General features: G+C 40.3%; 1 protein-coding gene across 5 annotated transcripts; it reads right to left on the bottom strand.

The window, feature by feature from the left end:
• Positions 1-669: 669 nt before the first annotated feature.
• LOC110798895 (B3 domain-containing protein Os01g0234100) lies at positions 670-23153 on the bottom strand. 5 transcript variants are annotated; one of them, XM_056840997.1, is made up of 10 exons: positions 22898-23153; positions 22715-22804; positions 20530-20592; positions 19022-19086; positions 18816-18905; positions 18263-18352; positions 17898-18123; positions 17277-17483; positions 16242-16332; positions 670-1538 (listed from the first exon to the last, which is right to left on the bottom strand). In XM_056840997.1, exons 1-10 carry the CDS (start codon positions 22922-22924, stop codon positions 859-861), a joined length of 1629 nt encoding a protein of 542 aa, XP_056696975.1. In that variant the 5' UTR covers positions 22925-23153; the 3' UTR covers positions 670-858. The 5 variants fall into 5 exon arrangements, with proteins under 5 accessions (XP_056696975.1, XP_056696977.1, XP_056696978.1 ...); XM_056840999.1 differs by lacking the exon at positions 22898-23153 and adding an exon at positions 19585-19685 and having other exon boundaries at positions 19022-19088; positions 22715-22789; XM_056841000.1 differs by lacking the exon at positions 22898-23153 and adding an exon at positions 19623-19685 and having other exon boundaries at positions 22715-22789.
• Between the last annotated feature and the right edge of the window lie 388 nt (positions 23154-23541).

Raw genomic sequence — 23541 nt, 5'->3', positions numbered from 1 at the left:
CGATTTGACACCCATAAGCATGCCTCGTGTTTTAGCGGGCCGTAGAGTGGAATGGGGAAACTCGTGCGAGATCGTATCGTGTCGTGTCAGGCTCGAACCTATCTATGAAAGGGGCTCATGCACAACCTAACATGGACGGTTAGATGATACTGTACGTGTCACCCCATCTTTCATCCATACTTTTTTTTTCTCTTCAATTGTGTCCTTTTGATTTTTGTTGTACGAAGTATTTTACAGCTGTAACACTTCTTCCGCTTCATCTCCCTCATTCAACATCAATTCACCATATAATTAATATATTCATTCAAACTCTTCATAAATCATATTCCCACTATAATCATATAATTCATAAATCATATTCCCACTAAAATCAAAAGCCGTCAATAAAATTAGCACTTAAAGGTGGCTTAACAATCACTATAAAAATGCCCATTAAGTTTACATTTAATGCTTTATTCTTTTCACCTGGTTTCGTATGATTTTTCTAGTTTCTGGCCTGGTGTGAATGTTTTACGTGAGTGTTTTTTTTGCTTTTCTTGATCAGGTCTAGTCTAATAAGCAATAAGAATAAAGGGAAAAGAACAAAGCCAAACTCGGATAAGATAAAGCAATAAGCTGTTGATGTTTCACTAGAACTATATTCAAATGTGCTCATTAAAGAGAGTGCTATGAACTATATCCAACACTAATTCCTTCCCAAAAAATAGCATTTTTGACATTTCACCATATTATATGCTCTGATCAACAACCATACTGTACAAATGTGATTTCTGATTTTTAGTTTTTTACCTATACAAAAACAGCAGAAAAACTGCATAACTTGTGAACAAAAAAGCAGCTAATTCTGCCAAATATTAATCAACACACAACACCACCAGTAACTCCCTTACCCATAACCTTCTGTTTCCATACACTTGCCATAGTTATCTCAGCATCCATCTCTAAGTCAATCTTCTCCATTATCTCTTTCAACTGTGTGAATTTACCTTCTAGTCCCTTCATCCTCTCCCCAACTACACTTCTCTTAACAATACTTTCTTTCAACATCTTTGATTCATCAGATTCCACAACACCACCTAGTAATTTGTTAATACGAGCACGTAAAAACTCAACTTTCATGCCTAAAAACTCGAACCCCTGCAACGTCTTCTCCCAAATCTGTAGATCTTCATTCGAGATAGAACAACCAGTTTTGCAGGATTTGATTGCATCTGAAATTTTGATGGTTTCTGAAATAATCCCAACAACTAACTGACAGTTTAATCCCTTCAGAATATGTTCATGCAGAAAAGAATTTTGGCTGCAGCAGAGTTTGTAGTACTTCTGTTTTGTACTGACAGAGAATTTGGAGTCTATTTTAAGGCCATCTATGATGATGTTGAAGTTGTGGAAGCTTTTTACTTCTTCGAAGTTGATGGAAGAATCTGAGAAGTAGATCCCATCATGTATTTCAGATCCCAAATCAATGTTGTCACTGCTGCTTTGAGACACCAAAGTGTAGTTGTCTTCTATTTGTAGGACTGTTTCGGTTTGGTCATCTGAAGTAAAAAAAGAGATGCTTGTGAGAATATGAACATGGATATCAATGTAAATAAATCATGTATACTCGTAGACGTAGTAGACCTATCAAACGGGTCAGTTGAATTGGGGCTATTAATAAGTTACTTTTGGGTTAGTTTGGGCCGGTCACTTTCAGGTTCTTGTCCACCCAACGGGTGGGTTTAGAGATTTTGAAACGCGTATTATATTTTCATTAATTTGCGTAATAAATATAACCATATGTCAATAAAATATACGGAGTACAAAATATGTGCAGAAATTAACCAATTATCATGCACAAGGTTATATGTAGTCAAACTCAACAATAAAAAGACGTACTACGTATAATTTAAGTGAAAATCATATTACACCCAACAATAATAACGTGTGTATTGTGTTTAAAGTATCTCTGTAAACACAAATTTACGAGTCTGCAAAAATAACAGAATCAAAATAATGTGAACAAAATATTTTGTATTGATTTTGTATTTGGGTACAATCTCTAATGTTTATCCACTGATTCGATCTCTACAACAGCAAGAATTTGTGGTTTGAAGGTAGAACGGCGTTTGTGCTTGTTGTTCTTCTTCCACCGAGATTTGATGTCAGACTTGTGTGCTTGGAAGCCGTCTTAGGGTTTTTCTGGAGAGTAGTAGGTTTTTGTATACTACGTTCAGTGTCCCCCTCCAAATGACTTGGAGAGAACTTTTATATTCTCCTCTTAGGTTTAGGGTTTTCTTTTTGATAAATGGGCCTCTTTCCTTCCAACCCATTTAAATAACCCACTTCTATTAAATAAACGTCATTTGATTCAAAATGGGCTTATTTGAGTCATGACCCAAATTAAACAATTTATCTGACATTTAAATAATAGAAGTCAACATTTGACTTTTTCGGGACCACAATTGATGACATGGCATTTATCACATTTTTAATGCCTACAAATTGCCCCCTCGGGATCGGTCACGTACACGATACTTTGAGTGTTTACTCGCGGCCTGATCTCAAAAACTTATTTGCACAATATTTTTTTTTTATGCGGAGTACTTCGAACTTCCACTTCCTTTTAGAAATAGGAGTAATATTTAATCTTCACTCTTGTTTTTCTCGTACAATCTTTGCTGACCCATTTTCTTTAAATGAATGGGCTGGACCGAAACTTCTTTCCATTGGGCTAGATTTTTTTGTTTGACTCACAAAAATCAAATACACATATGGAAACTCATCTTAATGACATGTCTCTTTTGAAAGTAAATATTTCAATCCTGAGTTCCTGTAAAACGAAATTCCCCTCCTTGACATGATATGAATGTGTGCATCCGGTAAATAAGATAGAATTCGCAAGCCCCGATTTGATTTGTAGTAGGACTCTAAATCTGACTCAACTGATTAAAAGAATCGGATAGAATTTTATCGAAATTTATCTTCCTCCAATTTGACTAGTAAGAGGACTCGAAATTAACCACCATGAGTATAAATATGCCTCTCAATCCGTCAAATCTTAAATCACCAACAACAACGTTCACTACTTTGATCGGAGACTCCGAAATTTGACCAGAAGCCTTGACGTTGCCACAGCCCCGACCCGAAGGAAGAACAACTCAGCGGAGATCAACACCGAATCGTCGTCATCGAATAACCCGTGAAAGAGGAACGAACCAGTGGACATCATCACCAAACCAACGGTCGTCATCGAATCGGTCCGAACACCAACCCAACGGTCGTCATCGAATAGTTCGTGAGTCCGACAAGCAGCCCGTGGAGGAGCTGTTCATATCTGTTTGAACGTCCGCGTTCACCGCCCTGAGTCCGGAAGGAGCTCTGAGTCCGCTAGTCTGCTGGAGGCGTTCGTTAGTCCGGGAAGAGCTACCTATTGTCCGTTTAGAGCCGACCGGGAAGGTGTTGTTCTTGTTCTTGGTGTCGTAGCTTACCGCCCTTGGAGACCCGCGGAGCCGCCTGTCACTGACGTCGATCGAAGAGTCGTACCGCCGTCGTCGAGCCGGTATGCATTTGATTGTTTTCTTTCAGCGACCTTGAACTTCAAACCGTGATTTCTTTTGCTATTTCCATGGCTTTCTTGCTCGTTTTTATGTTTGTGTTTGCCTGACTTTTTCGGTATGCTTGCTTCGTGAATAACAAGATTATAAATAATGAAAAGAATAGGTATAAAACTGAATGAGCTGACGCTCCTTTTGTCCTATTCTCCCACCCTTCACGTGATATTGTACTCCTTAATTTTTATTTCCAATTTTTTTTGCTAAATGGTGATGCATGATTGTGATGAGTGATAGACCTTTGTCTCTTTCTTCCTTTTCCTCTTTCCAATTCACGTGAATACACCCATTCTTTTCTTCCCCTTTTTTTTTATTTATTTTTTTATTATTTTTTTATATTAAATATGATAAAGGTTGATGATGATGGACCTAGTATCAAACATGTTTCTTTTTTTTTTATATTTACTCGGACTTTGTGTCACCCCTTAGCTCTCCCTTTTTTTTCGAAAAAAACATGATAATGACACTTGATGAATGATGATGATGATGATGCTGAGTAATAATAGTGTCCCAATAATCTTGGAATATGTCCCTCTGTTTGTCCATCCGCGTGACTACGTCCCGTATTCCCGTAAATCATAGTAACGGACGATCATGCGTAATATACTGTTGCTGCTATTTTATATTTATAATATCCTCCCTTAAAGAATGAACATGATAACTAGTGAATATCGTTTCAACAGACTTGCAGTGTGCCCAGACTATTTCTTATATTACGTATAATTAATGCCCATGATAATTCTGGAAACATTATGAACTCCATATATATTGTAATACCATGCCCCCAATCGAGTCATATTGTTTGCTTAATTGGTCGTCCCTCGATTGCTAAGCTTGTCCGTACCTGCATTAAAGAGTTGTACTTTTGTCACTTTTGGCAATGTACAGACATATATTGATTTTGCAGGAAACAAGCATGGTCTTCTTTAAGTATCACGATACTCCCGGAGAAGAGACTTTGTCACTCATGGAAGATGCTAATTCGGTCGATGGAGCGCATTTTCGTTCATTTCCTCCTGTGATTGGTCCTTTTGCAAACATCAATTCTTCTACGGAGTTCTCGGGCCCGAAAAGCTGGTACAAGGAGAGTCGTGATGCTAATGCATTTGGTGGAAAAACACCTAAACCTGTCCTTGTCGCTTCACATCACCGTCCCTGCGATGATGCGTGTTCTTTCCAGACATTATCTACGCGTTTGTCCCGCAAGGAGACCAAATGGAGTTCTAGTCCGAAATTTGGAGTCGAGCCAACATACATCCCTCTTTACTGGGAATGGTTAGAAGATGTCCTGCACCATTCCAGACGCACACTTGCTAGCACCCATATTCTTGATGCCGTCTATGCTTCTATGTACATCTACAAATGTAATTCTCCTGTCATGCAGGCCTTTTGTGAATCCTGGTGTCCTACGACAAATACCTTGCACACTTCAGTTGGAGAAATGTCGATCAGTCTTTGGGACATATACGACCTTGGTGGGCTTCCCGTAACTGGCCTTTTTTATGACGAGGTCGTCCCTTCTGCAGTTGAATTGGAAGGCTCCGACGAAGAGCACAGTCTATACCTCCCTTACAGTTGCAAATATTTGTTCACGGCTTTGCATTATCTTTCTGAGAAACACAAGGTGACAACTATAACGTTCGAGACTTGGTGTGATTTTTGGTTTCGCAGTGCATCAAAGTATTTCTTGGCATCTGGCAACAAAAAGTCTGTCCTTCCAACACTTATGAAAGACTTCAGTTCCTTTAACGGTCCTCGATCGTGGAGTCATAAGATGTACGAAGCCTTTCGCATTCTACGGATTCCTGAAGCACATCATCGACAAACATATTTGGCTGCCTTTCTTTCGTGTTGGCTTTGTGCCTTTGTTTTGCCGGTGTCAGATTTGGGTTGCATCCGTCCTGGATCTTTCAAACCTGCGTCATTTCTTGCAAGTGGAAAAGAGACTTCTTTGGCGATCCCTGTTTTGGCGAGCATCTACCACGGATTGAGCAAAATTTCGAATTCTCCTACCCCAGGCAAACATCGCGAGTCCTTCCCTGCACAATATGTGTATGTCTGGACCGCTAAGTATCTTCGAAGTCATCACATCGTCACCTACGATTTTGTTGGTGCTCCCCTGGTTGGAATTCAAGGCCTTGACTCTGTCATAAAGTCTCCAGATGCTAAATCGCTAGTTTCTTCGGGTAAGGATTTCAATTGGCTTGCTAACTCAATTTGTGGTAATTCAAATGAGAAGCGTGAAGACGACAACCATCAACCAAAGCAATTCACAAACTTCTTCATTAGCATGCGATCGTGTTTCCTGACCTTGAGGTTCGACAACAACTACGTGGTTGAGCCATACAGTCCTCATCGATTCGGTCGGCAATTCGGATTTCACCAAGATGTGCCAGGCGAATTAGTAGTCCAGACACAAAACATCACCCGAGAGCATATGTATTATCTTTTTCAGTCCAGCATTCGTCTGCATACTAGGGCTACTTTTTTGGTCCCTTGTCGCACGTTTAATGCCCAATCTCGAGTCACTCCAAGCTTCACAACATGGTGGAATTCGGTCGTTTCTTTAAATGCGGCTTATGCTTCAAGAACTCCTAGTCCAACAAATGTCAGGTCTAAGAAGAGAAAGGAGAGAAAGGGCGATGATCCTAACACTTCACCAAAAGACAAAGCTGCCAAGACTTCGGCTGCACCTCGCAAAGTTAGAGTCAGATTGCCTAAAAGTTCCACGATATCCTGTCCGCCCAAGGAAACATCTTCGAAAGGCAGGGACGAGAGTAGAAGGCTAGCAAGCAGAGTTGTAAGTAATGAACCTTCCAATGATGAAAATGAACCTTCCAATGACGAACACGCAGGTGAACCTACAATTCTGGATGATATTTTCGCTGAAGATTATGGCCCTGAGCTATCGCCTGAAGAGATAGAGGTTCATTTCTTTACTTTGATATTCTCGTTTCCTTTTTAATTACTATTTTAATCCCCTTTATTTTTCATTTTTTAGAATCTTCAAAGCGATGCGAATATAGCAGTAGAGCTTACTGCTTGCGAGAATACATTTGTCTCCCTTCCGGAACAACAGTTCATTGATGATGTTGTCATTGATACTGCGCCAACCACAAGTGTTTCTACTGCTTCGACCGAGTCTCCTTCTTTTAATGCTCAAGACATGATCACTAAGGCGACCAACAGGGCGGACCGATATGCTGCAAGCTTGATGATTAATGAAATAAAGGACAAGTTGATGAAGACTCCTTTAGCCAAGGTTCATGAACTAGCGCAGGAGTTTGAACAGGTTTTCTCCTATGTTCGTGATAAGAAGATCGACATCTCTGCAATCAAATCTTTTATCAAGGGGTATATTGGGTGCGGTTCTCAACTCCACCACGTTCGGCTAGGGAAACAGGGAGATCCCACTCTCAATGACTTGGAGCAACGATCTTTGGAGATAGAGACGAGCGTGCAGACAACTACAATTGCAGGGAAAGCAGAAGAGGAGCGAATGCAAGCTCTTCATAAGGAGATAGATCAGATTCAGCAAGAACAAGCCGAACATAAAAGGAAGCTCAATGATTTAGCAGAACGAGAGGATAGACTTTTGCCTCTTATTTCAGAATCAGAAGAGAAGTTCCAAGGGTACGTCATACAGAAGAAAGAGCAAGAAAACTCACTCTTCATCATGAAGGAGAATATTGCTGCTGCGAAAGAGGTGGAGGCAAAGCTAGCGGAAGCTGAGAAACAATTTGGTGTTGCTCGTGATGCTTTGCAAGCCTTCAAATTTGAGCCGTAGTTCCGCCTTTCTTGTTACCATTGTTGCACTTGTTTTCTTTTAATTCTTTTTTTTTTAGAGACCAATTTGTTTTAAGAATTCCAAAATGAAATGAATAAGACTCGTCATTCTTCCTGTCAAAGATTTTTGTCATTGATTCCATATTCATTCAACTCATAGGAAACCAACATGAAATTTTCATTTATTTATTTAGCCGTTCACAGTTTATACTCTTGCGGGCCAGGAGTAGTACAAAAATGGGAGAGATTTTTTGGTGTGGCTGGACTTAAAGTTAGTGATTCCTTCAAGCTGCCTACGTACTTATGAAATGAATAAATTCACTCCATAAGATCAAGCCAACGTAGTTCCTTTAAAGCAAAAATAATTTATTTATTTATTTATTTAATTTTTTTTTTTTTCTGACGTCGTTTGCTGACGTCATTTCCGGAATATTTTTTTTTTTTTTTTTTTTTTTTTTTAGTCAGTTGCAGTTTAGCCTCGTGCTTAGGAGGTTACAATGTTGCACAACTTCAAGGGTAGTAACGCTTCAAAAATTTGCCGTTGATATGGCCTATGCGCAGTCCTTCTGCATCAACGATCTTGTAAGCTCCATTTGTGTAGACTTCCTGGACAACGTAAGGACCATCCCATTTCGATGCAAATTTATTTCCCGTCTTGCGAGAAACAATGATCGGTCTCTTGATAGCAAGGACCGTGTCTCCAACTTTGAAAGACCGTACTCGCACCTTCTTGTTGAACGCCCTTGTCAAACGAGCATGGTAGCATTCCAACTTTTGTTGCGCCTCAAGCCTCTTTTCGTCAAGTGCTTCCAACTCTGCCAGACGAATCTTAGCATTTTCTTCTTCAGTGAGATTTTCCTGGATTGCCATGCGAAGTGACGAAATTTGAATCTCCAATGGCAATATGGCCTCCACACCATACACAAGTGCATAAGGTGTCGCTTGAGTTGGTGTTCTGTACGTGGTACGATACGCCCACAGAGCTTCGCCCATTCTTTCGTGCCAATCTCGCTGGTGTTTCCCAACAATCTTACTAAGCAACTTGCAAAGTGTTTTGTTGAAAGATTCAGCTAGTCCGTTTGCAGGTGCATTATACATTGAAGACTTGTTTTGCGCAAACTTGAATTTCTCACAAAGGCACGTCATCAACTTGTTGACAAATGGTGTTCCGTTGTCTGTGATTATGTAACGTGGCACGCCATATCGATGTATGATGTGATTTCGAATGAAATCGACCCCGTTCTCTTTCTTGACTTCACGAAGAGGTATTGCTTCCGCCCATTTTGAGAAGTAATCCGTGGCGGCAAGGATGTATGCATGACCACCTGATGATTTCGGTGTGATTGGACCAACAACATCGAGACCCCATGCTTCAAACGGCCAAGATGTCACTGTCGGATGTAGCGGTTCCGGAGGTTGATGAATAAAGTTCGCATGGAATTGACAAGCTTCACATTTCTTCGCAAGTTCCATGCAATCTTGAACCATGGTTGGCCAGTAGTACCCCATCCTCTTGACACGATCGTGAAGCTTAGGACCAGATTGGTGAGCTCCGCAAACTCCAGAATGAGCTTCTTGCATTGTTTTTGCTGCTTCTTCATCTCCCAAACATCTCAACCAGGTTCCAAGGAACGAACGCCTGTAAAGTGTTTCTTTGTAGTAAATGAAGCGTGGAGCACGTCGTCGAATTTCCATCTTGTGTTTCAAATCGCTTGGCAACTTTTCGTGTACCAAGAAATCAATGAGTGGTCGACGCCAATCTTCTATGTCTATCTCATAGACAGTAACTGCACCTGAGAGTTCTTCAACTTCAATTTCAACTTCATCTTGAGGGTTTATCACCCATCGATTACAGACCGGGACCGACATGTTTTCTTCTGCCCCCAGTGCCAATGTGGCTGCGAGATTTGCAAGTGCATCCGCTGTCTTGTTGACACTCCTTGGAACATGTTGCAAACGGACGCTCTCAAATTCTGCCATCAATTGTGAAGCATGCTTATAATAAGGAATCAAGTCATCTTTCTTGACATCATAATCATTGAGGAGTTGATGGATCACCAGCTTGGAGTCACCGTATACATCAAGGTCCTGTATTTTCATCTCTTTTGCCATTTGAAGCCCCAGAACGAGAGCTTGATATTCAGCAACATTGTTCGAGCATAAGTTGGTGAGCGTAAATGAATACGTGAAGACATGTTTCTCAGGTGATACAAGGATGACCCCTGCTCCCGCACCATCTTGGCGAGCTGCTCCGTCGAAGTACATTTCCCATGGAGGTAAGACATCAATGTAGAATACTTCTTCTCCAGGTAGATCATCAGGAAGCTCCCAATGTGATGGAATTGGATGAGCAGCTAGGAAATCGGCCAAAGCTTGTCCCTTGATCGCCTTTTGAGGTACGTACACAACATCATGTTGACTTATGAGCATAGCCCATTTAGCAAGTCTTCCGGATAGTACTGGTCTTGATAGGATGTACTTTATGGGGTCAGCTTTGGAGATCACCTTCACCGTATGTGCCTGCATGTAATGCTTCAACTTTTGGATTGCAAAGATCAAAGCGAGACACACTTTCTCAATAGGCGAATAATTCAATTCCGCGCCAACCAACGTACGACTGAGGTAGTAAAGAGCAGCTTCCTTTCCGTCATCATTCTCTTGAGCACACAATGCCCCCAACGACCTTTCATGAGCAGAGATGTAGAGGATAAGTGGCTTCCCTTGAACCGGTGCCCCCAAGACAGGTGGAGTTGAGAGGTACTGCTTGATGCTTTCAAAAGCTTTGCGACATGAATCGTCCCATTCAAATGGAGCGCCCTTCTTCATAAGATGGCTGAAAGGATGACATCGTCCTGCAAGATTCGAAATGAAGCGTCGGATATATGCAAGTCTCCCTTGTAATCCGCGCAATTCTTTGAGGTTCTTCGGCTCGGGCATATTCTGGATTGCTGTAATTTTTGACTGGTCAACTTCAATTCCTCTATGTCTCACAACAAATCCTAGGAACTTTCCAGAGGTTACGCCGAATGCACACTTCAAGGGATTCATCTTCAATTGATACCTACGCAACTTCTCGAATACCTCGCGGAGATGAAGCAAATGATCGTTCCTCTTCTTTGATTTGACGACAAGATCATCGACATAACATTCAACGGTCTTATGCATCATGTCCTCGAAGATTTTCTGCATTGCTCTTTGATAAGTTGCGCCTGCATTTTTCAAACCAAACGGCATCATCTTGTAGCAAAAGATACCCTTTGGTGTACGGAACGCCGTTGCTTCTTGATCTTCGGGCGCCATGAGGATCTGATTATATCCCGCCGTACAATCCATGAAGGATAATGCTTCATGTCCGGTCGTTGCATCAATCATTATCTCGGTGACAGGCAAAGAAAAATCATCCTTAGGACACGCTTCATTCAGATTTCTGAAATCTACACAAACACGTAACTGGCCATTTTTCTTCCTCACAGGGACAATGTTTGCAATCCAAGTAGGATACTTTACTTCACGAATGAAGCCAGCGTCGATGAGTTTGTTGACTTCAGCTTCAATTTCTGGAATTAATTCAGGTCGGAAGCGTCTTTGAGGTTGCTTCTTTGCTGAGACTCCTTTCCTTACTGCTAAACGATGGACCGCCACTTTGGGGTCAAGACCCGGCATTTCCCTGTAACTCCAGGCGAAAACATCTTTGTACTCGGTGAGTAGTTCGAAGTATCCCTTCTCTTCTTCCTGAGTGAGCAGAGCACTAACATAGATTGGACGCGGATCATCTTGGGTGCCGAGATTCAACTCCTTTAGTTCATCAATTGTGGTCTCAACTCCATCATCAAGAGTTTTTGGTGCTTCTGTTGTTTCCATCTCCTCCTCCAAGTCTACATCCTCATAAGCGGTGATATGATAGGAGGTGGCCGTCATATCTTCTACGGCATCACGTTTCTGGCTTGTGGGGCTCTTTTGATTGGTAAGAACCATGGTGTGGCCTTTTACACGGAGAGAATCACCTGTCTTCACTTCCAGTACCGCCAAGCGTTTCATTCGAGAAGGTACGTTGCTTCTGACATCGTTTTCCAGCTCGAACTTGTCTCTTGTTTTTGATGCAGTGTTTTTCGGCCTCCACTGCGGCTTGAGCGAAACGTCCTTCTTCCCAAGACGACTGAAGACTTCCTTCTTAGGCTTCTGTGACAGACAATTGGTGGGTTTGCCAGTGACCTTTCCCAATCTTGTGAAGACATCTTTTGCATTCGGGCTCTTATGTGCTTTCCCGGACTGATCTCCCAATCTATCAAAGACTCGACTTGGTGTTGGAGAGTTTACCGGACCGTCGAGCCTATCAAAGACGGAGGACCGTGCTTTAGCTGAAGACGGATGTATCCTATCAAAAACCGATGCTTTCTGGACTGGCTCAAAATTCTCATCCACACTTTCTTCAATTTCCTGAACTCCAATGTACTGTGATGCTTGCATTGACCTCCGTCGTCCTGAGATGATAATTGGCTTAGACTCCTTGAATCCCAAACCAACCTTTTTCACCCAAACACGTTCACCTTGTTGCTGAAGTTTTTGCTGAGTTTTATTGAGGCCGTATGACTTATCTTCAACGAGCTTTCCCATGGGTTCTGGGTTAGAGAAATCATAACCAGAATTTTCCATTAACTTGTATGCAACTGGATCGAAGCCATCTTTCCTTGAGCTAGGTGTTTCTGGCGACTTCGTGGAGTTTGGAGTAGGAGAAGTCAATATCTTCGGGTCACTGATCTTATGGACCGGCAATGTCATGCTTTTATCAAATTCTTGCGGCATGTCCTTGACCTTTTTTGAAGTTGTTTCTGCTCCACAATTCATAAACGGAGACTGACCTTCTTTGCGACGTGACATGGGGATGTAACGTAGCACTGGCACTACTTCTCTAGGATTTTCTTCTAACTCTTTGCGAAAGAATCTCCTTGCTTTTCTTCTCATCAACTGTTTCATGTGACGGCTCCAGAACGTTCCTTGAAGGCTTCTCTTCTGTAACCCTTGATTGCAACTTCTTCGGCATGACTTTTCCAGTCGATGCAATTTCCGTGGGCATTACTTCAACAGGCTCTCCTTGGCTGGCATAGAATTTCGCATCGGCAAAATGAGACTCTGCTTCAGAGAATGGCTTCACGTCCGCATTCACCTTTCTTTCACCGTTTCTGTAATATTTGAAGCATTGATGCAAGGTTGAGGCTACTACTCCATTTTCGTGCATCCAAGGTCGGCCTAGCAATAGGCGATATGAAGTATTCGAATCAATGACATGAAAAATTGTTGTTGCAGTCATTTCTCCGATAGTCAGATCAACTCTTATCATACCGATGACTCGTTGCCCGCCTAGATTGAATCCTTGGATCATCAATCGACTTTCGGTCAACTCACTTTCGGTGATTCCCAACTTCGTCATGGTGGACTTCGGCATTATGTTCACTGCGGAACCTCCGTCTACCAAGATGCGGTTGATCTTTTTCTTGCGGATGTATCCACATACAAAGAGAGGTCTGTTGTGAGGCTTTGAACCCAACATAAGGTCTTCGTCTGTGAATGCCAAGGCCGCACTGCATGCAGCACAACGTTCAGGGTGATTTTCGTAGATCCCTTGCTCAATATTTTCCTTCGATGTATATTGCGTCGGATTTTCTATGGCACGTGCAAGGGCGAACCTCATTTCTTCGGGTAGGGATAAAGCTTGGCGCCAACCCATTCGAGAAGGGACCGTACCTAACAACGCCAGGATCTTTGCATCTCTTTCAGGGTCTCTTTCATGGTTTAGCCCTTCAGAGACTTGACTTTTCTCTTCTTTCTCTTCTTTCTCTTCTTCTTCCGCCACGCTACAGGTCACTGTGTTGACAGAAACTTCGCCGAGGTATTCCTGCGGAAAGAAATCATTTAATGTGACATGCTTTCGTACCTCCTTTGTGGGAAAACTGTCGCGCGGGGTGCTCTTCTTCTTCACGAGACCTTTGTTTCTCGTGACATGCGAACTTTTGGATTTGTTTCTTTTCTGGTGTTGCTTTTGACGAAGAGGAGGTTGCTCTTCTAGCTTCGTTTGCTTTCTCTTCTTCCTTCTCGTCACTAATGTCCATCCTTCCTCATCTTCCTTGCGAGGTAGAGGGGTGGACGCAGAATTCTTGACGGGATCTATTATCAAAATGGGATCCAAACTTCCAAACTGGATGACTGAAGCATGATGGGACTCCGCCGCTTCATCCAGATCTAGCACAATCCTCCCTTCTGTTGCAAGTTGCATGATTCTCTCCTTGAGAGTGATGCACTTTTCGATAGGATGGCTCACTATTCGATGGTAAGGGCAAAAGTTTGGGTTAGATGTCCTTCCCATTTGATCAGGGCGCTTGGACTCAGGCAAGCTTATGACCTTCTTCTCCAACAAATCGTCCAACATGCCGGCCAAGTCTGAATCCGGAAATGGATACTTCTTTGCTTGGAGTTCTTTAAGCGTTGGCTTATCTCTCCGAGCATCTTTTGTAAATGGCCCTTTCTTCTGTTCAGTTTTAGGCTTCGCCGAAATTTTTACAGGGGCAGAGCTAGTGGCAACGGCAAATGACTCCTTGGTTGAATCTTTCACGTATTTCTCAGGCTTCTTGAAGTCCTTCTTTTCCTTCTTGAAACTTGAAGAACCTCCTCCACGATTATTGGTGATACTGATCTCCATGTCATGAGCACGGGTAGCCAAATCTTGAAAGGATCTTGGTTTTATGCCCTGCAAAATGTACAGCAAATCCCAGTTCATACCTTGGTTGCACATTGCAATAGCAGAGGTCTCCGTCAGACGGTCCTTGCATTCCAGGCTTAGAGTGCGCCATCGGTTGATGTAATCTACAACAGGCTCATTTTCCCACTGTGTCGTCTTTGTCAATTCAATCATGCTGACGACACGTCGTGTACTGTAGAACCTGGCCTTGAATTCTTCCTCCATTTCTGCCCAACTGTCGATGGCTTCTGCAGGAAGGTCCGTGTACCAGTCGAATGCCGTGTCCTTTAGAGAACGGACGAACTGTTTGACGAGTAAATCCCCCGATGTGCCAGCGTTGTTGCACGTTTCGATGAAGTGGGCTACATGCTGCTTGGGGTTCCCCTTTCCGTCAAACTGCTGGAACTTCGGAGGTTGATAACCGACGGGCATCCTTAAGTGATCGATTTTCTTCGTGTACGGCTTCTCATATAGATGACTAGGGCCGGAGCTTCCGACGATATGATTCTTCACCGCATTTGTTATCATGTCCTGGATCTTTTTCATGGTGAATGTGTCGTCGAGTTTTTCACCCTTTGTGGTAGATTTTGAAGTCGTACTCCCTTCAGAGTCGTCGTTCTCTTCGTCCGCGCTCTCTTCCTGTTTCTTGAGCTTTTTGGTTAAGGAGGAAATCCTCTCATTCTGCTTCTTGATTTCCTCGTCTTTCTCCTCGCCATCCTTCATGAGCTTCACGATCATGCCCTTCATTTCGGCAAGCTGCTCCTCAACGGTCTTTGATTCGATCGCCATCACCTCCGCAATGTCGGTTTGTAGGGACTGGACCGATTCTTCACAATCTGATACTTTGAGGGGTGACGTTGGAGAAGACCCGGTACTACTCTTTGCATCGCTTTCTACATAGAAAGGATCGAACAAAGGACTAGTGTGGATGACCAGCCTGTCAGGCTTTTGGTGAGGACGCATATCTTCTTCACCGGGCATAAGGAATCGTGCACCTTCAGCAGGAAAGGACCCGAAAACAGGGATGTTGCGGGACTTGCGGTAATACGGATTCGGGGACACGTCGGAGGAAGCACGGACATGGCTCTTTCTCCTTGTTTTGGTGGTGATAGGAGCCGAACGCAGACTCGAAGCAGCCTCATTCAGATTAGCGTTCTTCATTCCTCTGGTGCGTATACCCTCGTCACGCCCTTTCATCATCTCAGCCAATTCTGCCGCCCTTTGTTTCACCATAGCGGCCTTCTCAGCATCGGACATGGAAACGGTTTGTTGAGCAGCCATCTTCGTTGGTAGATTGATTTTTTTTTTTTGTAGAGAAGGAGATGAGTGGTAGAGTCGTCCCACCGAGCGTGCCAATTTGTAAACACAAATTTACGAGTCTGCAAAAATAACGGAATCAAAATAATGTGAACAAAATATTTTGTATTGATTTTGTATTTGGGTACAATCTCTAATGTTTATCCACTGATTCGATCTCTACAACAGCAAGAATTTGTGGTTTGAAGGTAGAACGGCGTTTGTGCTTGTTGTTCTTCTTCCACCGAGATTTGATGTCAGACTTGTGTGCTTGGAAGCCGTCTTAGGGTTTTCCTGGAGAGTTGTAGGTTTTTGTATACTACGTTCAGTGTCCCCCTCCAAATGACTTTGGAGAGAACTTTTATATTCTCCTCTTAGGTTTAGGGTTTTCTTTTTGATAAATGGGCCTCTTTTCTTCCAACCCATTTAAATAACCCACTTCTATTAAATAAACGTCATTTGATTCAAAATGGGCTTATTTGAGTCATGACCCAAATTAAACAATTTATCTGACATTTAAATAATAGAAGTCAACATTTGACTTTTTCGGGCCCACAATTGATGACATGGCATTTAACACATTTTTAATGCCTACAATCTCATAATCTCATTTATTAATATAAATAGAACAATTTTCAACCGGTCAGGTCAAAAATGGTTTGGGTCGGGTTTTGACCCGTTGTTTTTAGGTTGTTCGGGTTCGGATAGAATCGAGTTACATAGTCACAAAATTTTGTTCAAGATCCAGTATTTTCGGGTCGGTTTCGAGTCTTGACAGGCCTAACTCGTAACATTTTTATTTAAAGAGGCGAATACAAGAGCGAGATATTTACCTGATTTATGTTGCCCTACCCTTGAATCCAAGGTTAGGAGCCCTAAAGCTCCATCAACTTCACCAAAATTCTGTTCTCTTATAATGTAAATCTGAAAAAACAAAAAACCATTGCAATGTATGTGATGATATGTAATGTAGCAGAACATTGGAGATAGGAAGAAAAACAGCAGAGTGTGCATAGTAGTCAAGTAGTCAGTTTACCAGGAACATAGAAATGGCTTAGTGATTGTTTGGTTAATGTAAAATTATGCTCAGAATTACACATGAAGTAAGAATCGGATTTTGTTATTTGGTAGACAAAACACAATATGAAAGCAGCTTATCCAGTTAACCATAGAAATTCCCACAAGAAGTTCAACTTCCTGCAAATTCCTAGTAGTGTAATCAACTAATCACTACTTATGTGTAACCACACAATTAACAGAGCATAGCAAAACAAAGTCAGAGGCAATTCTAATTGTGAAGCTAAAGAAAGCCCAAAAACCACATTTAGTTGCCTATCTGCACTTAAAATGGTTGTGGGTCGGCCCGGCCCAAGGCCCGACCTGACCCGACGCGAAAAATTCCCAGCATGGCCCAGGCGCGGAAAAGGCACGGGCTCAAAGTCGATAAATTAGGGCTTGATCCACATTTTTTTGGAAAAAGTTCGATAACACATGACCTAACAAAACACGATAAATTTAGTACAATTAAGCTTAGACATGACCCTCCGGCTCGGCACGAGGGTCTAAGGCCTATTTTAGAAACTTTTGGTTCAACTCGGCCCGGTAAAAATGGGCTTGTCGTGGGCCACGCCTGTTCAAACACACATCCTGAGGCCCAACCCGACCACAATCATCTTTATCTACCCTCATGTCAGTATGTCACAACTCATAACCATCTTACACATAAAAAAGAAGAAAATTTAGCAGCCAAGAGTCACAAACTTTAGGATTTATGTTTTCGGATACAAATTTTTTGTGAGAGTGACATGCATATTCAAGAAATCAAGTTTTCTTTCGTAATGGGGTGAACATAAGTTCGAGAACTTTACCTTAAATGTCATACGGGAAATCAGATGGAAAACCAGCACATCGCCTTCAAGCAAGGAATGATAAATGGAAAACCCCCTCCATCCGCCACTTAGACCTGCTTTTCTAGCTAAATAAACTGTGTCGAATTCCTTTCCAGCTTCATCCACCAATACAATTGTACAGTCACGAATTGGTAGATGATCGTCACAGAAGTTCCTCGGCAGACCCTATCCATCACAAAACCAAGTAACATCAGGACATCAGGTGCATAGTTACACAACCAATACTTAACAGTAGCTCATGCTATATATCTCTGACCTTTTGATACTGTCTAAAGATGGCCGTGGACCGGGTTGGCCCGAGGCCCGACCCAACCGGCACGAAAAAGCCTGGCTCGGAACGAGCACGAAGTCGTGGGCTGGGTCTGGGCCGCGTTTTTTTGGAAAAAGCTAAACAAGGCCCGACAAAATTTAGTAAAACTAGGCTTAGGCACCACGGTCTGGCCCGACAGCCCGTAGGCATGGGCCTTGGTTTGAACTTTTTGGCCCGGCATGGCACGATGGAGAGTGGGTCTGGCCCGAAGCCCAACGCAGCCCGGCTCACGGCCATCTTTAAATTACTGTCAAGTTTTGCTGGCTTACCAACCAAAATCCACCAGAAACATGTGATTTCAACATTGGTTTGATAAAGCTAGGACTTTCAGCAGCCAGATTTGCTTGGACCTCTTCTGGTCTCTTCATGGAAGAAGACTTTTCCCCCATTGATGAAGGCTCAATTAAGTCCATTCTTTTCTGCCTTCTTGGATTATCAATAGCGACATTCTCATCATTAGATGGATCATTGATTTTGATCATCTTTTGCTTAGTTCTTCAGTAACAATCCATGTTGCGCAGATTCAACAAAAGAAACATTAATTTTTTTAATTCAATCCAGCACAATCCACAACATTATGTACGACAGTAAGAGTATAAAATTATAAAAGTCGTTTTTACATTGAGAGCTTTACCTTCCTTTCTTTCGTGGTGGTGGAACCGAAACCATGTGTTCTTCATCTTCATAGGACTCATCATCACTTATGATCCTTGCTCGCTTGTGGCTATTTGCAATTAAATCAAACAAAAGATCACACATGGAAACAAACATGGCCATTATAAGAACAAGCATGACAATGCCCAATCTATCACACATTCACACCCATTAACGGCCTGTTTGTTAGCTGGTAATAAATGATAGGAATGAGAATAAATCCAAGTGTTATTTGGCAAGAAAAATAAGATCATAATGTCTGTGGTAATGAAACCTTATATCAGAATTAGAGTTTTTCTTTGTAATTTTGCATTCCCTCCCAATCACACTCCCCAAATTGTAATGCATGGTAATGAAAATTCATGAAGAAAAACGAAACATCTTACAAATTTGAGCGAACTAGCAGTCTAGCATTAACATGAGAATGAATAATAATTTTCCTTACAAATTTACATACAAATTCATTCGCATTGACGACACCATTTATAAGTTATAACCGGATACCAAAGGGCCATAAGTATACATCAACTAACCTTCCAAATTTAATTCGATTTTTCGAGGACTTGGGTATTAAAACATCTTCAGATAGTGTATCATCACTAGGGTCCATCAACAGCTTGGCGCTTCAACAATCACATTCATTTACATGAAGCAATATTTAGTATTGTTATTTTAAAATTTTAAATGAAATTTGATAAAATTCAGTACAAAATGAAATTAATGTAGGATTTTTTAATACCTTTCACATTGTAAGGGATGAGATTCATTAGGAAGTACTTGTAATGGACTAACTTGAGATAATACCTGTTAAAAAAGAACAAAATAATTTATCCTTTTTTTAAAAAAATTTAACAAAAAAGGGTAATAATAAACATTTAAGAGAAGTATAGTACAATAAATATGCGAGATTCAAGGTTAATGTTCAATTAATCTTCATTAACAATAACTATGGTAATTTTCAAATTTCAACATTACTTTTTATTTTCCAAAATAATACATTAATGAAAAAAAGATATTCTAACATTTTTTTATTTTATTTTTAAAAACCACATTCTCCACTCTCCCTCATTGCGGAGCATGATGGCATGGCAGTGTGAAGTGGGGAGTTATAAGAAAATGTAACACCCCGACCTCTAAATCACTTATTAAGGAATACTTAGCAGCGGAAACATCCTAATTCGGTCGGGACATTACTGCCGTAACTCCCTCTTGGGAATTACAAGGCAACCATCAATCATAAGCTATTAAACTCCAAAATTAACATAATAATCCTTTTTAATTCCTTAATCAAAGTACGTAACTTAATCAAGAATCTTCACTTAAACTTGTTACAACTTAACAGTAACTTAGGTGAACATAGTGAAATCCTCGCCACTACTCGTTTCCGTGGTCCCCAGCAGTACCTAAAACGGAAAACAAAACGGTGAGCCGAAGACTCAGTAACAAGTTACCCTAGCATCGTAACATCATTTTAATTCATTTTATTAATAACACAGGGAGAATAGAATATAGTAAAATATTTAATAAATCATCATTTCAGAAACATCATTTCGAAAACATCATTTCAGAAACATAATTTTAGAAACGTCATTTAAGAAACATCATTTCAGGAACATTATTTCAGGAATATTATTTCAGGAACATCATTTCAGGAACATCATTTCATTAACCTTTTTCCTTTTAACAGTATTATTCTGGTCGTCAGGACTTTACAGGAAAACATGGTAGGACGTCTCCTACGAACAGGGGAAGCCAGTGCTTCATAACAGGGGGAGTCAATGCTCCATAACAGGGGAAGCCAGTGCTTCATTTCAGGGGGAACCTTGGTTCCATATCAGGGGAAGCCAGTGCTTCTTATCAGGGGGAACCTTGGTTCCATATCAGGGGAAGCCAGTGCTTCTTATCAGGGGGAGCCTGGGCTCCATAACAGGGGAACTTGACCAGTTCTTACACTTTCATTTATCATGTTTACATTTCTTTTAATAGAACATTAATCAGGAAAATCTCAATCATTCAGGGTGGTTCAATAAACCATTAAATCTCGTTATTTCATAAAATCATTTCTTTCAGGAATAATAATTCATTAAATCAATACTTTGCATAAAGCTGCATTATCGTAAAACAATTCAATCAAATCATACTTGTAATCCCGCAATTCATAAAACATCATTATAAAACATCAATCATTCATAACATCATTCATAAATACATTTCGAAGGGAATGCGGGTACTAGCAATAACCGTTACCTCAATTCCACGATTTGCTAAGCCTTTCGTTGGTTCGTTCTTCCTGAGCTCCGAGTCCGAATTCTTTCAAAATATCAAATTATCGAATTAGTTCTTAAAACGATAAATACTTTAAAACCGGCATTTTTTTTTATAAATAATGAATTTATAGATAGTGAATTTTAAAATAATGAATTTAATATATAATTTTTATAAATTATTGAAAATATTATTAAACGACATTTCAATCAATATATATATATATTTTATAAATAGGTTTACATGAAATATTATTTAATTTCATAAATTAACGAAATTATTATTTAAATCCAACTTTCAGCCAAAATATATATATTTAAAACATCATTTAAAAATCTGTATTATCACAATGTTTGAGCAAGTGACAATTTATTTCATAAAACGTAGCATTAGTACGTAGATTGGACAAAATACTCACATTGAGTTATTGGGCCCAAGTGAAGGAATTGGGCTTGATTTGTGGGAATTAAAACCAACATTCCTAAATTGGAACCTGGTTCCTGGCTTTCTGAAAGAATCGAAGCAGAGAAAAAAAAAAGCAGGGGAGGGCAGAGCAACATACACGACAGAGGAAGGAGGAAAGGAAGAAGGGACGGCGACCCATTCAGGGCGGCGCGACGGCGAGGCGGAAAGAAAGGGGATAGCAGGGGGCGGCGGTAATGGTGGTTGAGGGGTTGCGGTTTGCGCGGAGGTGAGGGAGAAAGACAGGGGAGGCTATGTGTTGGCGTGGGTGGTTATGGGAGGAGATTACAGCGGTTTTCCGACGAGTTTAGGGGAGGCGGTGGCAAAGGGAGTGTGTGGCGTTGCTGGGTGGTTCTGGTGGTGTCTGGTGGTGAGGCACGATAGTCACGGTGGAGAGAGAAAGCAGGGAGGGGCGAGTGAGGAGGAGAAAGTGGCGTAGGAGTGGTCGGTGTTGGTTATCAGTTTCAGCAGTAGTGGTGAGCAGAGGTTGGCGGGGGTGGTCTGCCGGCGGCAGCTAGTGGTGGTGGTGGCGGCTCAAAACTGAAACCAGGGAAATTAAAATGTTGGAAACGCCATAATAATTGAGATGGATTGTTGTTTTGATTTTGCAGATTCAGAACAAATTAAGGAGCTATATATAGTAATGGCATTGAACAATTTACGTAATTGATAATTCAAATTGGAAGAACTTAGATGACAAATGTAAGAAAATAGGAAAAAGGAGGTGATGAGTAATGAAATCTAAGGATTTAGGGGAGTGAATCAGCAAGGCTAGAGCTAATTAGGTGATATAGCTGGCAAACTCCATGGTTTACACGACAGAGGAGAAGAGAAACAAGAGCTGACTTGGTTTACAATGGAGTCAAAGGGCATTTTGGTAAATATGCAATGTTGGATAAATTTTCAGAATTTCTATTGCTATATTTAGGAATTAATTAAAATAGAAATATTTAACCAAAACCATGTTTTGAAATAATTCTTTATAATACCGTTAACGAAAAATAAATTAAGTTTTCAAATATAAAAAGAACGTTTCGAAATTATTAAAAGTCCGAAATAAATTACGAAATATCTAATATTTAAAAAGTAGCTTAAGCTCGTAAATTTGAAATTAAATCATAGAATCTGAAAAATAATAAATCGTGTAACAATATTAAAAATTCAAGCGAAGTAAAACTTCGTTAATTTAAAATAAAATTCGAAATTAGGATTTAAAACGATTTTAAACTAAATAAAAATAATTAAGCATAATTAACCGAGTTTTAAAAATTCGGGGTATTACAGAAAATAAGACCATCAGTTACATAACAAATTAACAATATCTATTTTAGAATTTTGATACTATTCAGAATTGAAGAAAATCTTCTAAAAATTTTCTAATACATAAAAAAAAAAAACATATTCACGTGAATGTTGTTTGATTTGTTTCAAATGACTACATAAAGAATATCACAAATTTATAATTTTGACTCATACTTATAACCACAAATATAAATGATACAAAATATGTATTGACAAATATTAGAAACTGAACTTGAACATCATTATGGAACACAAGAAATTCTTAATCAGTAAAAAATCAATTTCAATTTTGACAATGAGTAAAAAAAGAACAGCCAAAAATAAAATAAAATCCAACAAAATCAAAATGTAATAAAAATAATTAAAATTAGGCAGTGAAATTATGGAAATACACAAAACTTACAGGCACAATTTCGTGATGATCTTGAAGCATAGCAAGCCTTTTAGTCACTAACGCCATCTTCAACTCCGCCTTCGATACTGCAGAATTTTTCTACAAAATAAAAAACCGTTTGATTAAATTCATCCCATGGAAAATATGCAGTAAAAACCCAGAATTCTAGAAACGAAGAGGGAGAAGAAAAACCATGTTTTTGCTCTTTGCTATTCTCATTTTTGGAGGGTTTGCGCTTTGATGGTGTAAAAGTAGCAGTAAAGAGGGGATAATTGTGAAGGAGAAACTCTAATTATGGAAATACACCGTTCGAATTTGAATTCAAACTACTGTGATTGATTGTGTGATTATATTATGTGATGGGATGTTTCTGAAATTTTGTTTCCATTTTGGAGAAGATGAATGGTTGGTAACTTCTTTGGAAAAATTACTAGAGTACGTATTCTAACCTTTGTGCTTTGATTTATGTGAGATGGTCTAAGTAAGTGGATTTTGCCATTTTGGGCAGATTTATTGGGCCTGTTTTAAGGCCCGGTCTGACCCAATTTAATTATTTTGCCATGGTTTGGGCCAATTGTTAACTGCTGTACCCGGGTACAGCCAACTCTGGCTGTACCCCCAAAAATGACGCGCTCATATTGTTTGTTCATTCTTGTCGACTGTTTGTTCTTTTTTATTGTACTGTTTGTTCATTCTTATTGTACTGTTTGTTCATTCTTGTTGTACTGTTTGTTCATTTTTGTTGTACTGTTTGTTCTTTCATGTTGTTTTTTAAATTCATCATCAAATTTTCATAATTGTTGTATTTTTTGTTCTTTCTTCTAGAACTTTATGTT

This window comes from Spinacia oleracea, chromosome 3, assembly GCF_020520425.1.
Source record: "Spinacia oleracea cultivar Varoflay chromosome 3, BTI_SOV_V1, whole genome shotgun sequence".
Lineage (NCBI taxonomy): Eukaryota > Viridiplantae > Streptophyta > Magnoliopsida > Caryophyllales > Amaranthaceae > Spinacia > Spinacia oleracea.
The sequence above is the reverse complement of the archived record's forward strand: the minus strand, read 5'-3'. Positions and strand labels throughout refer to the sequence as shown.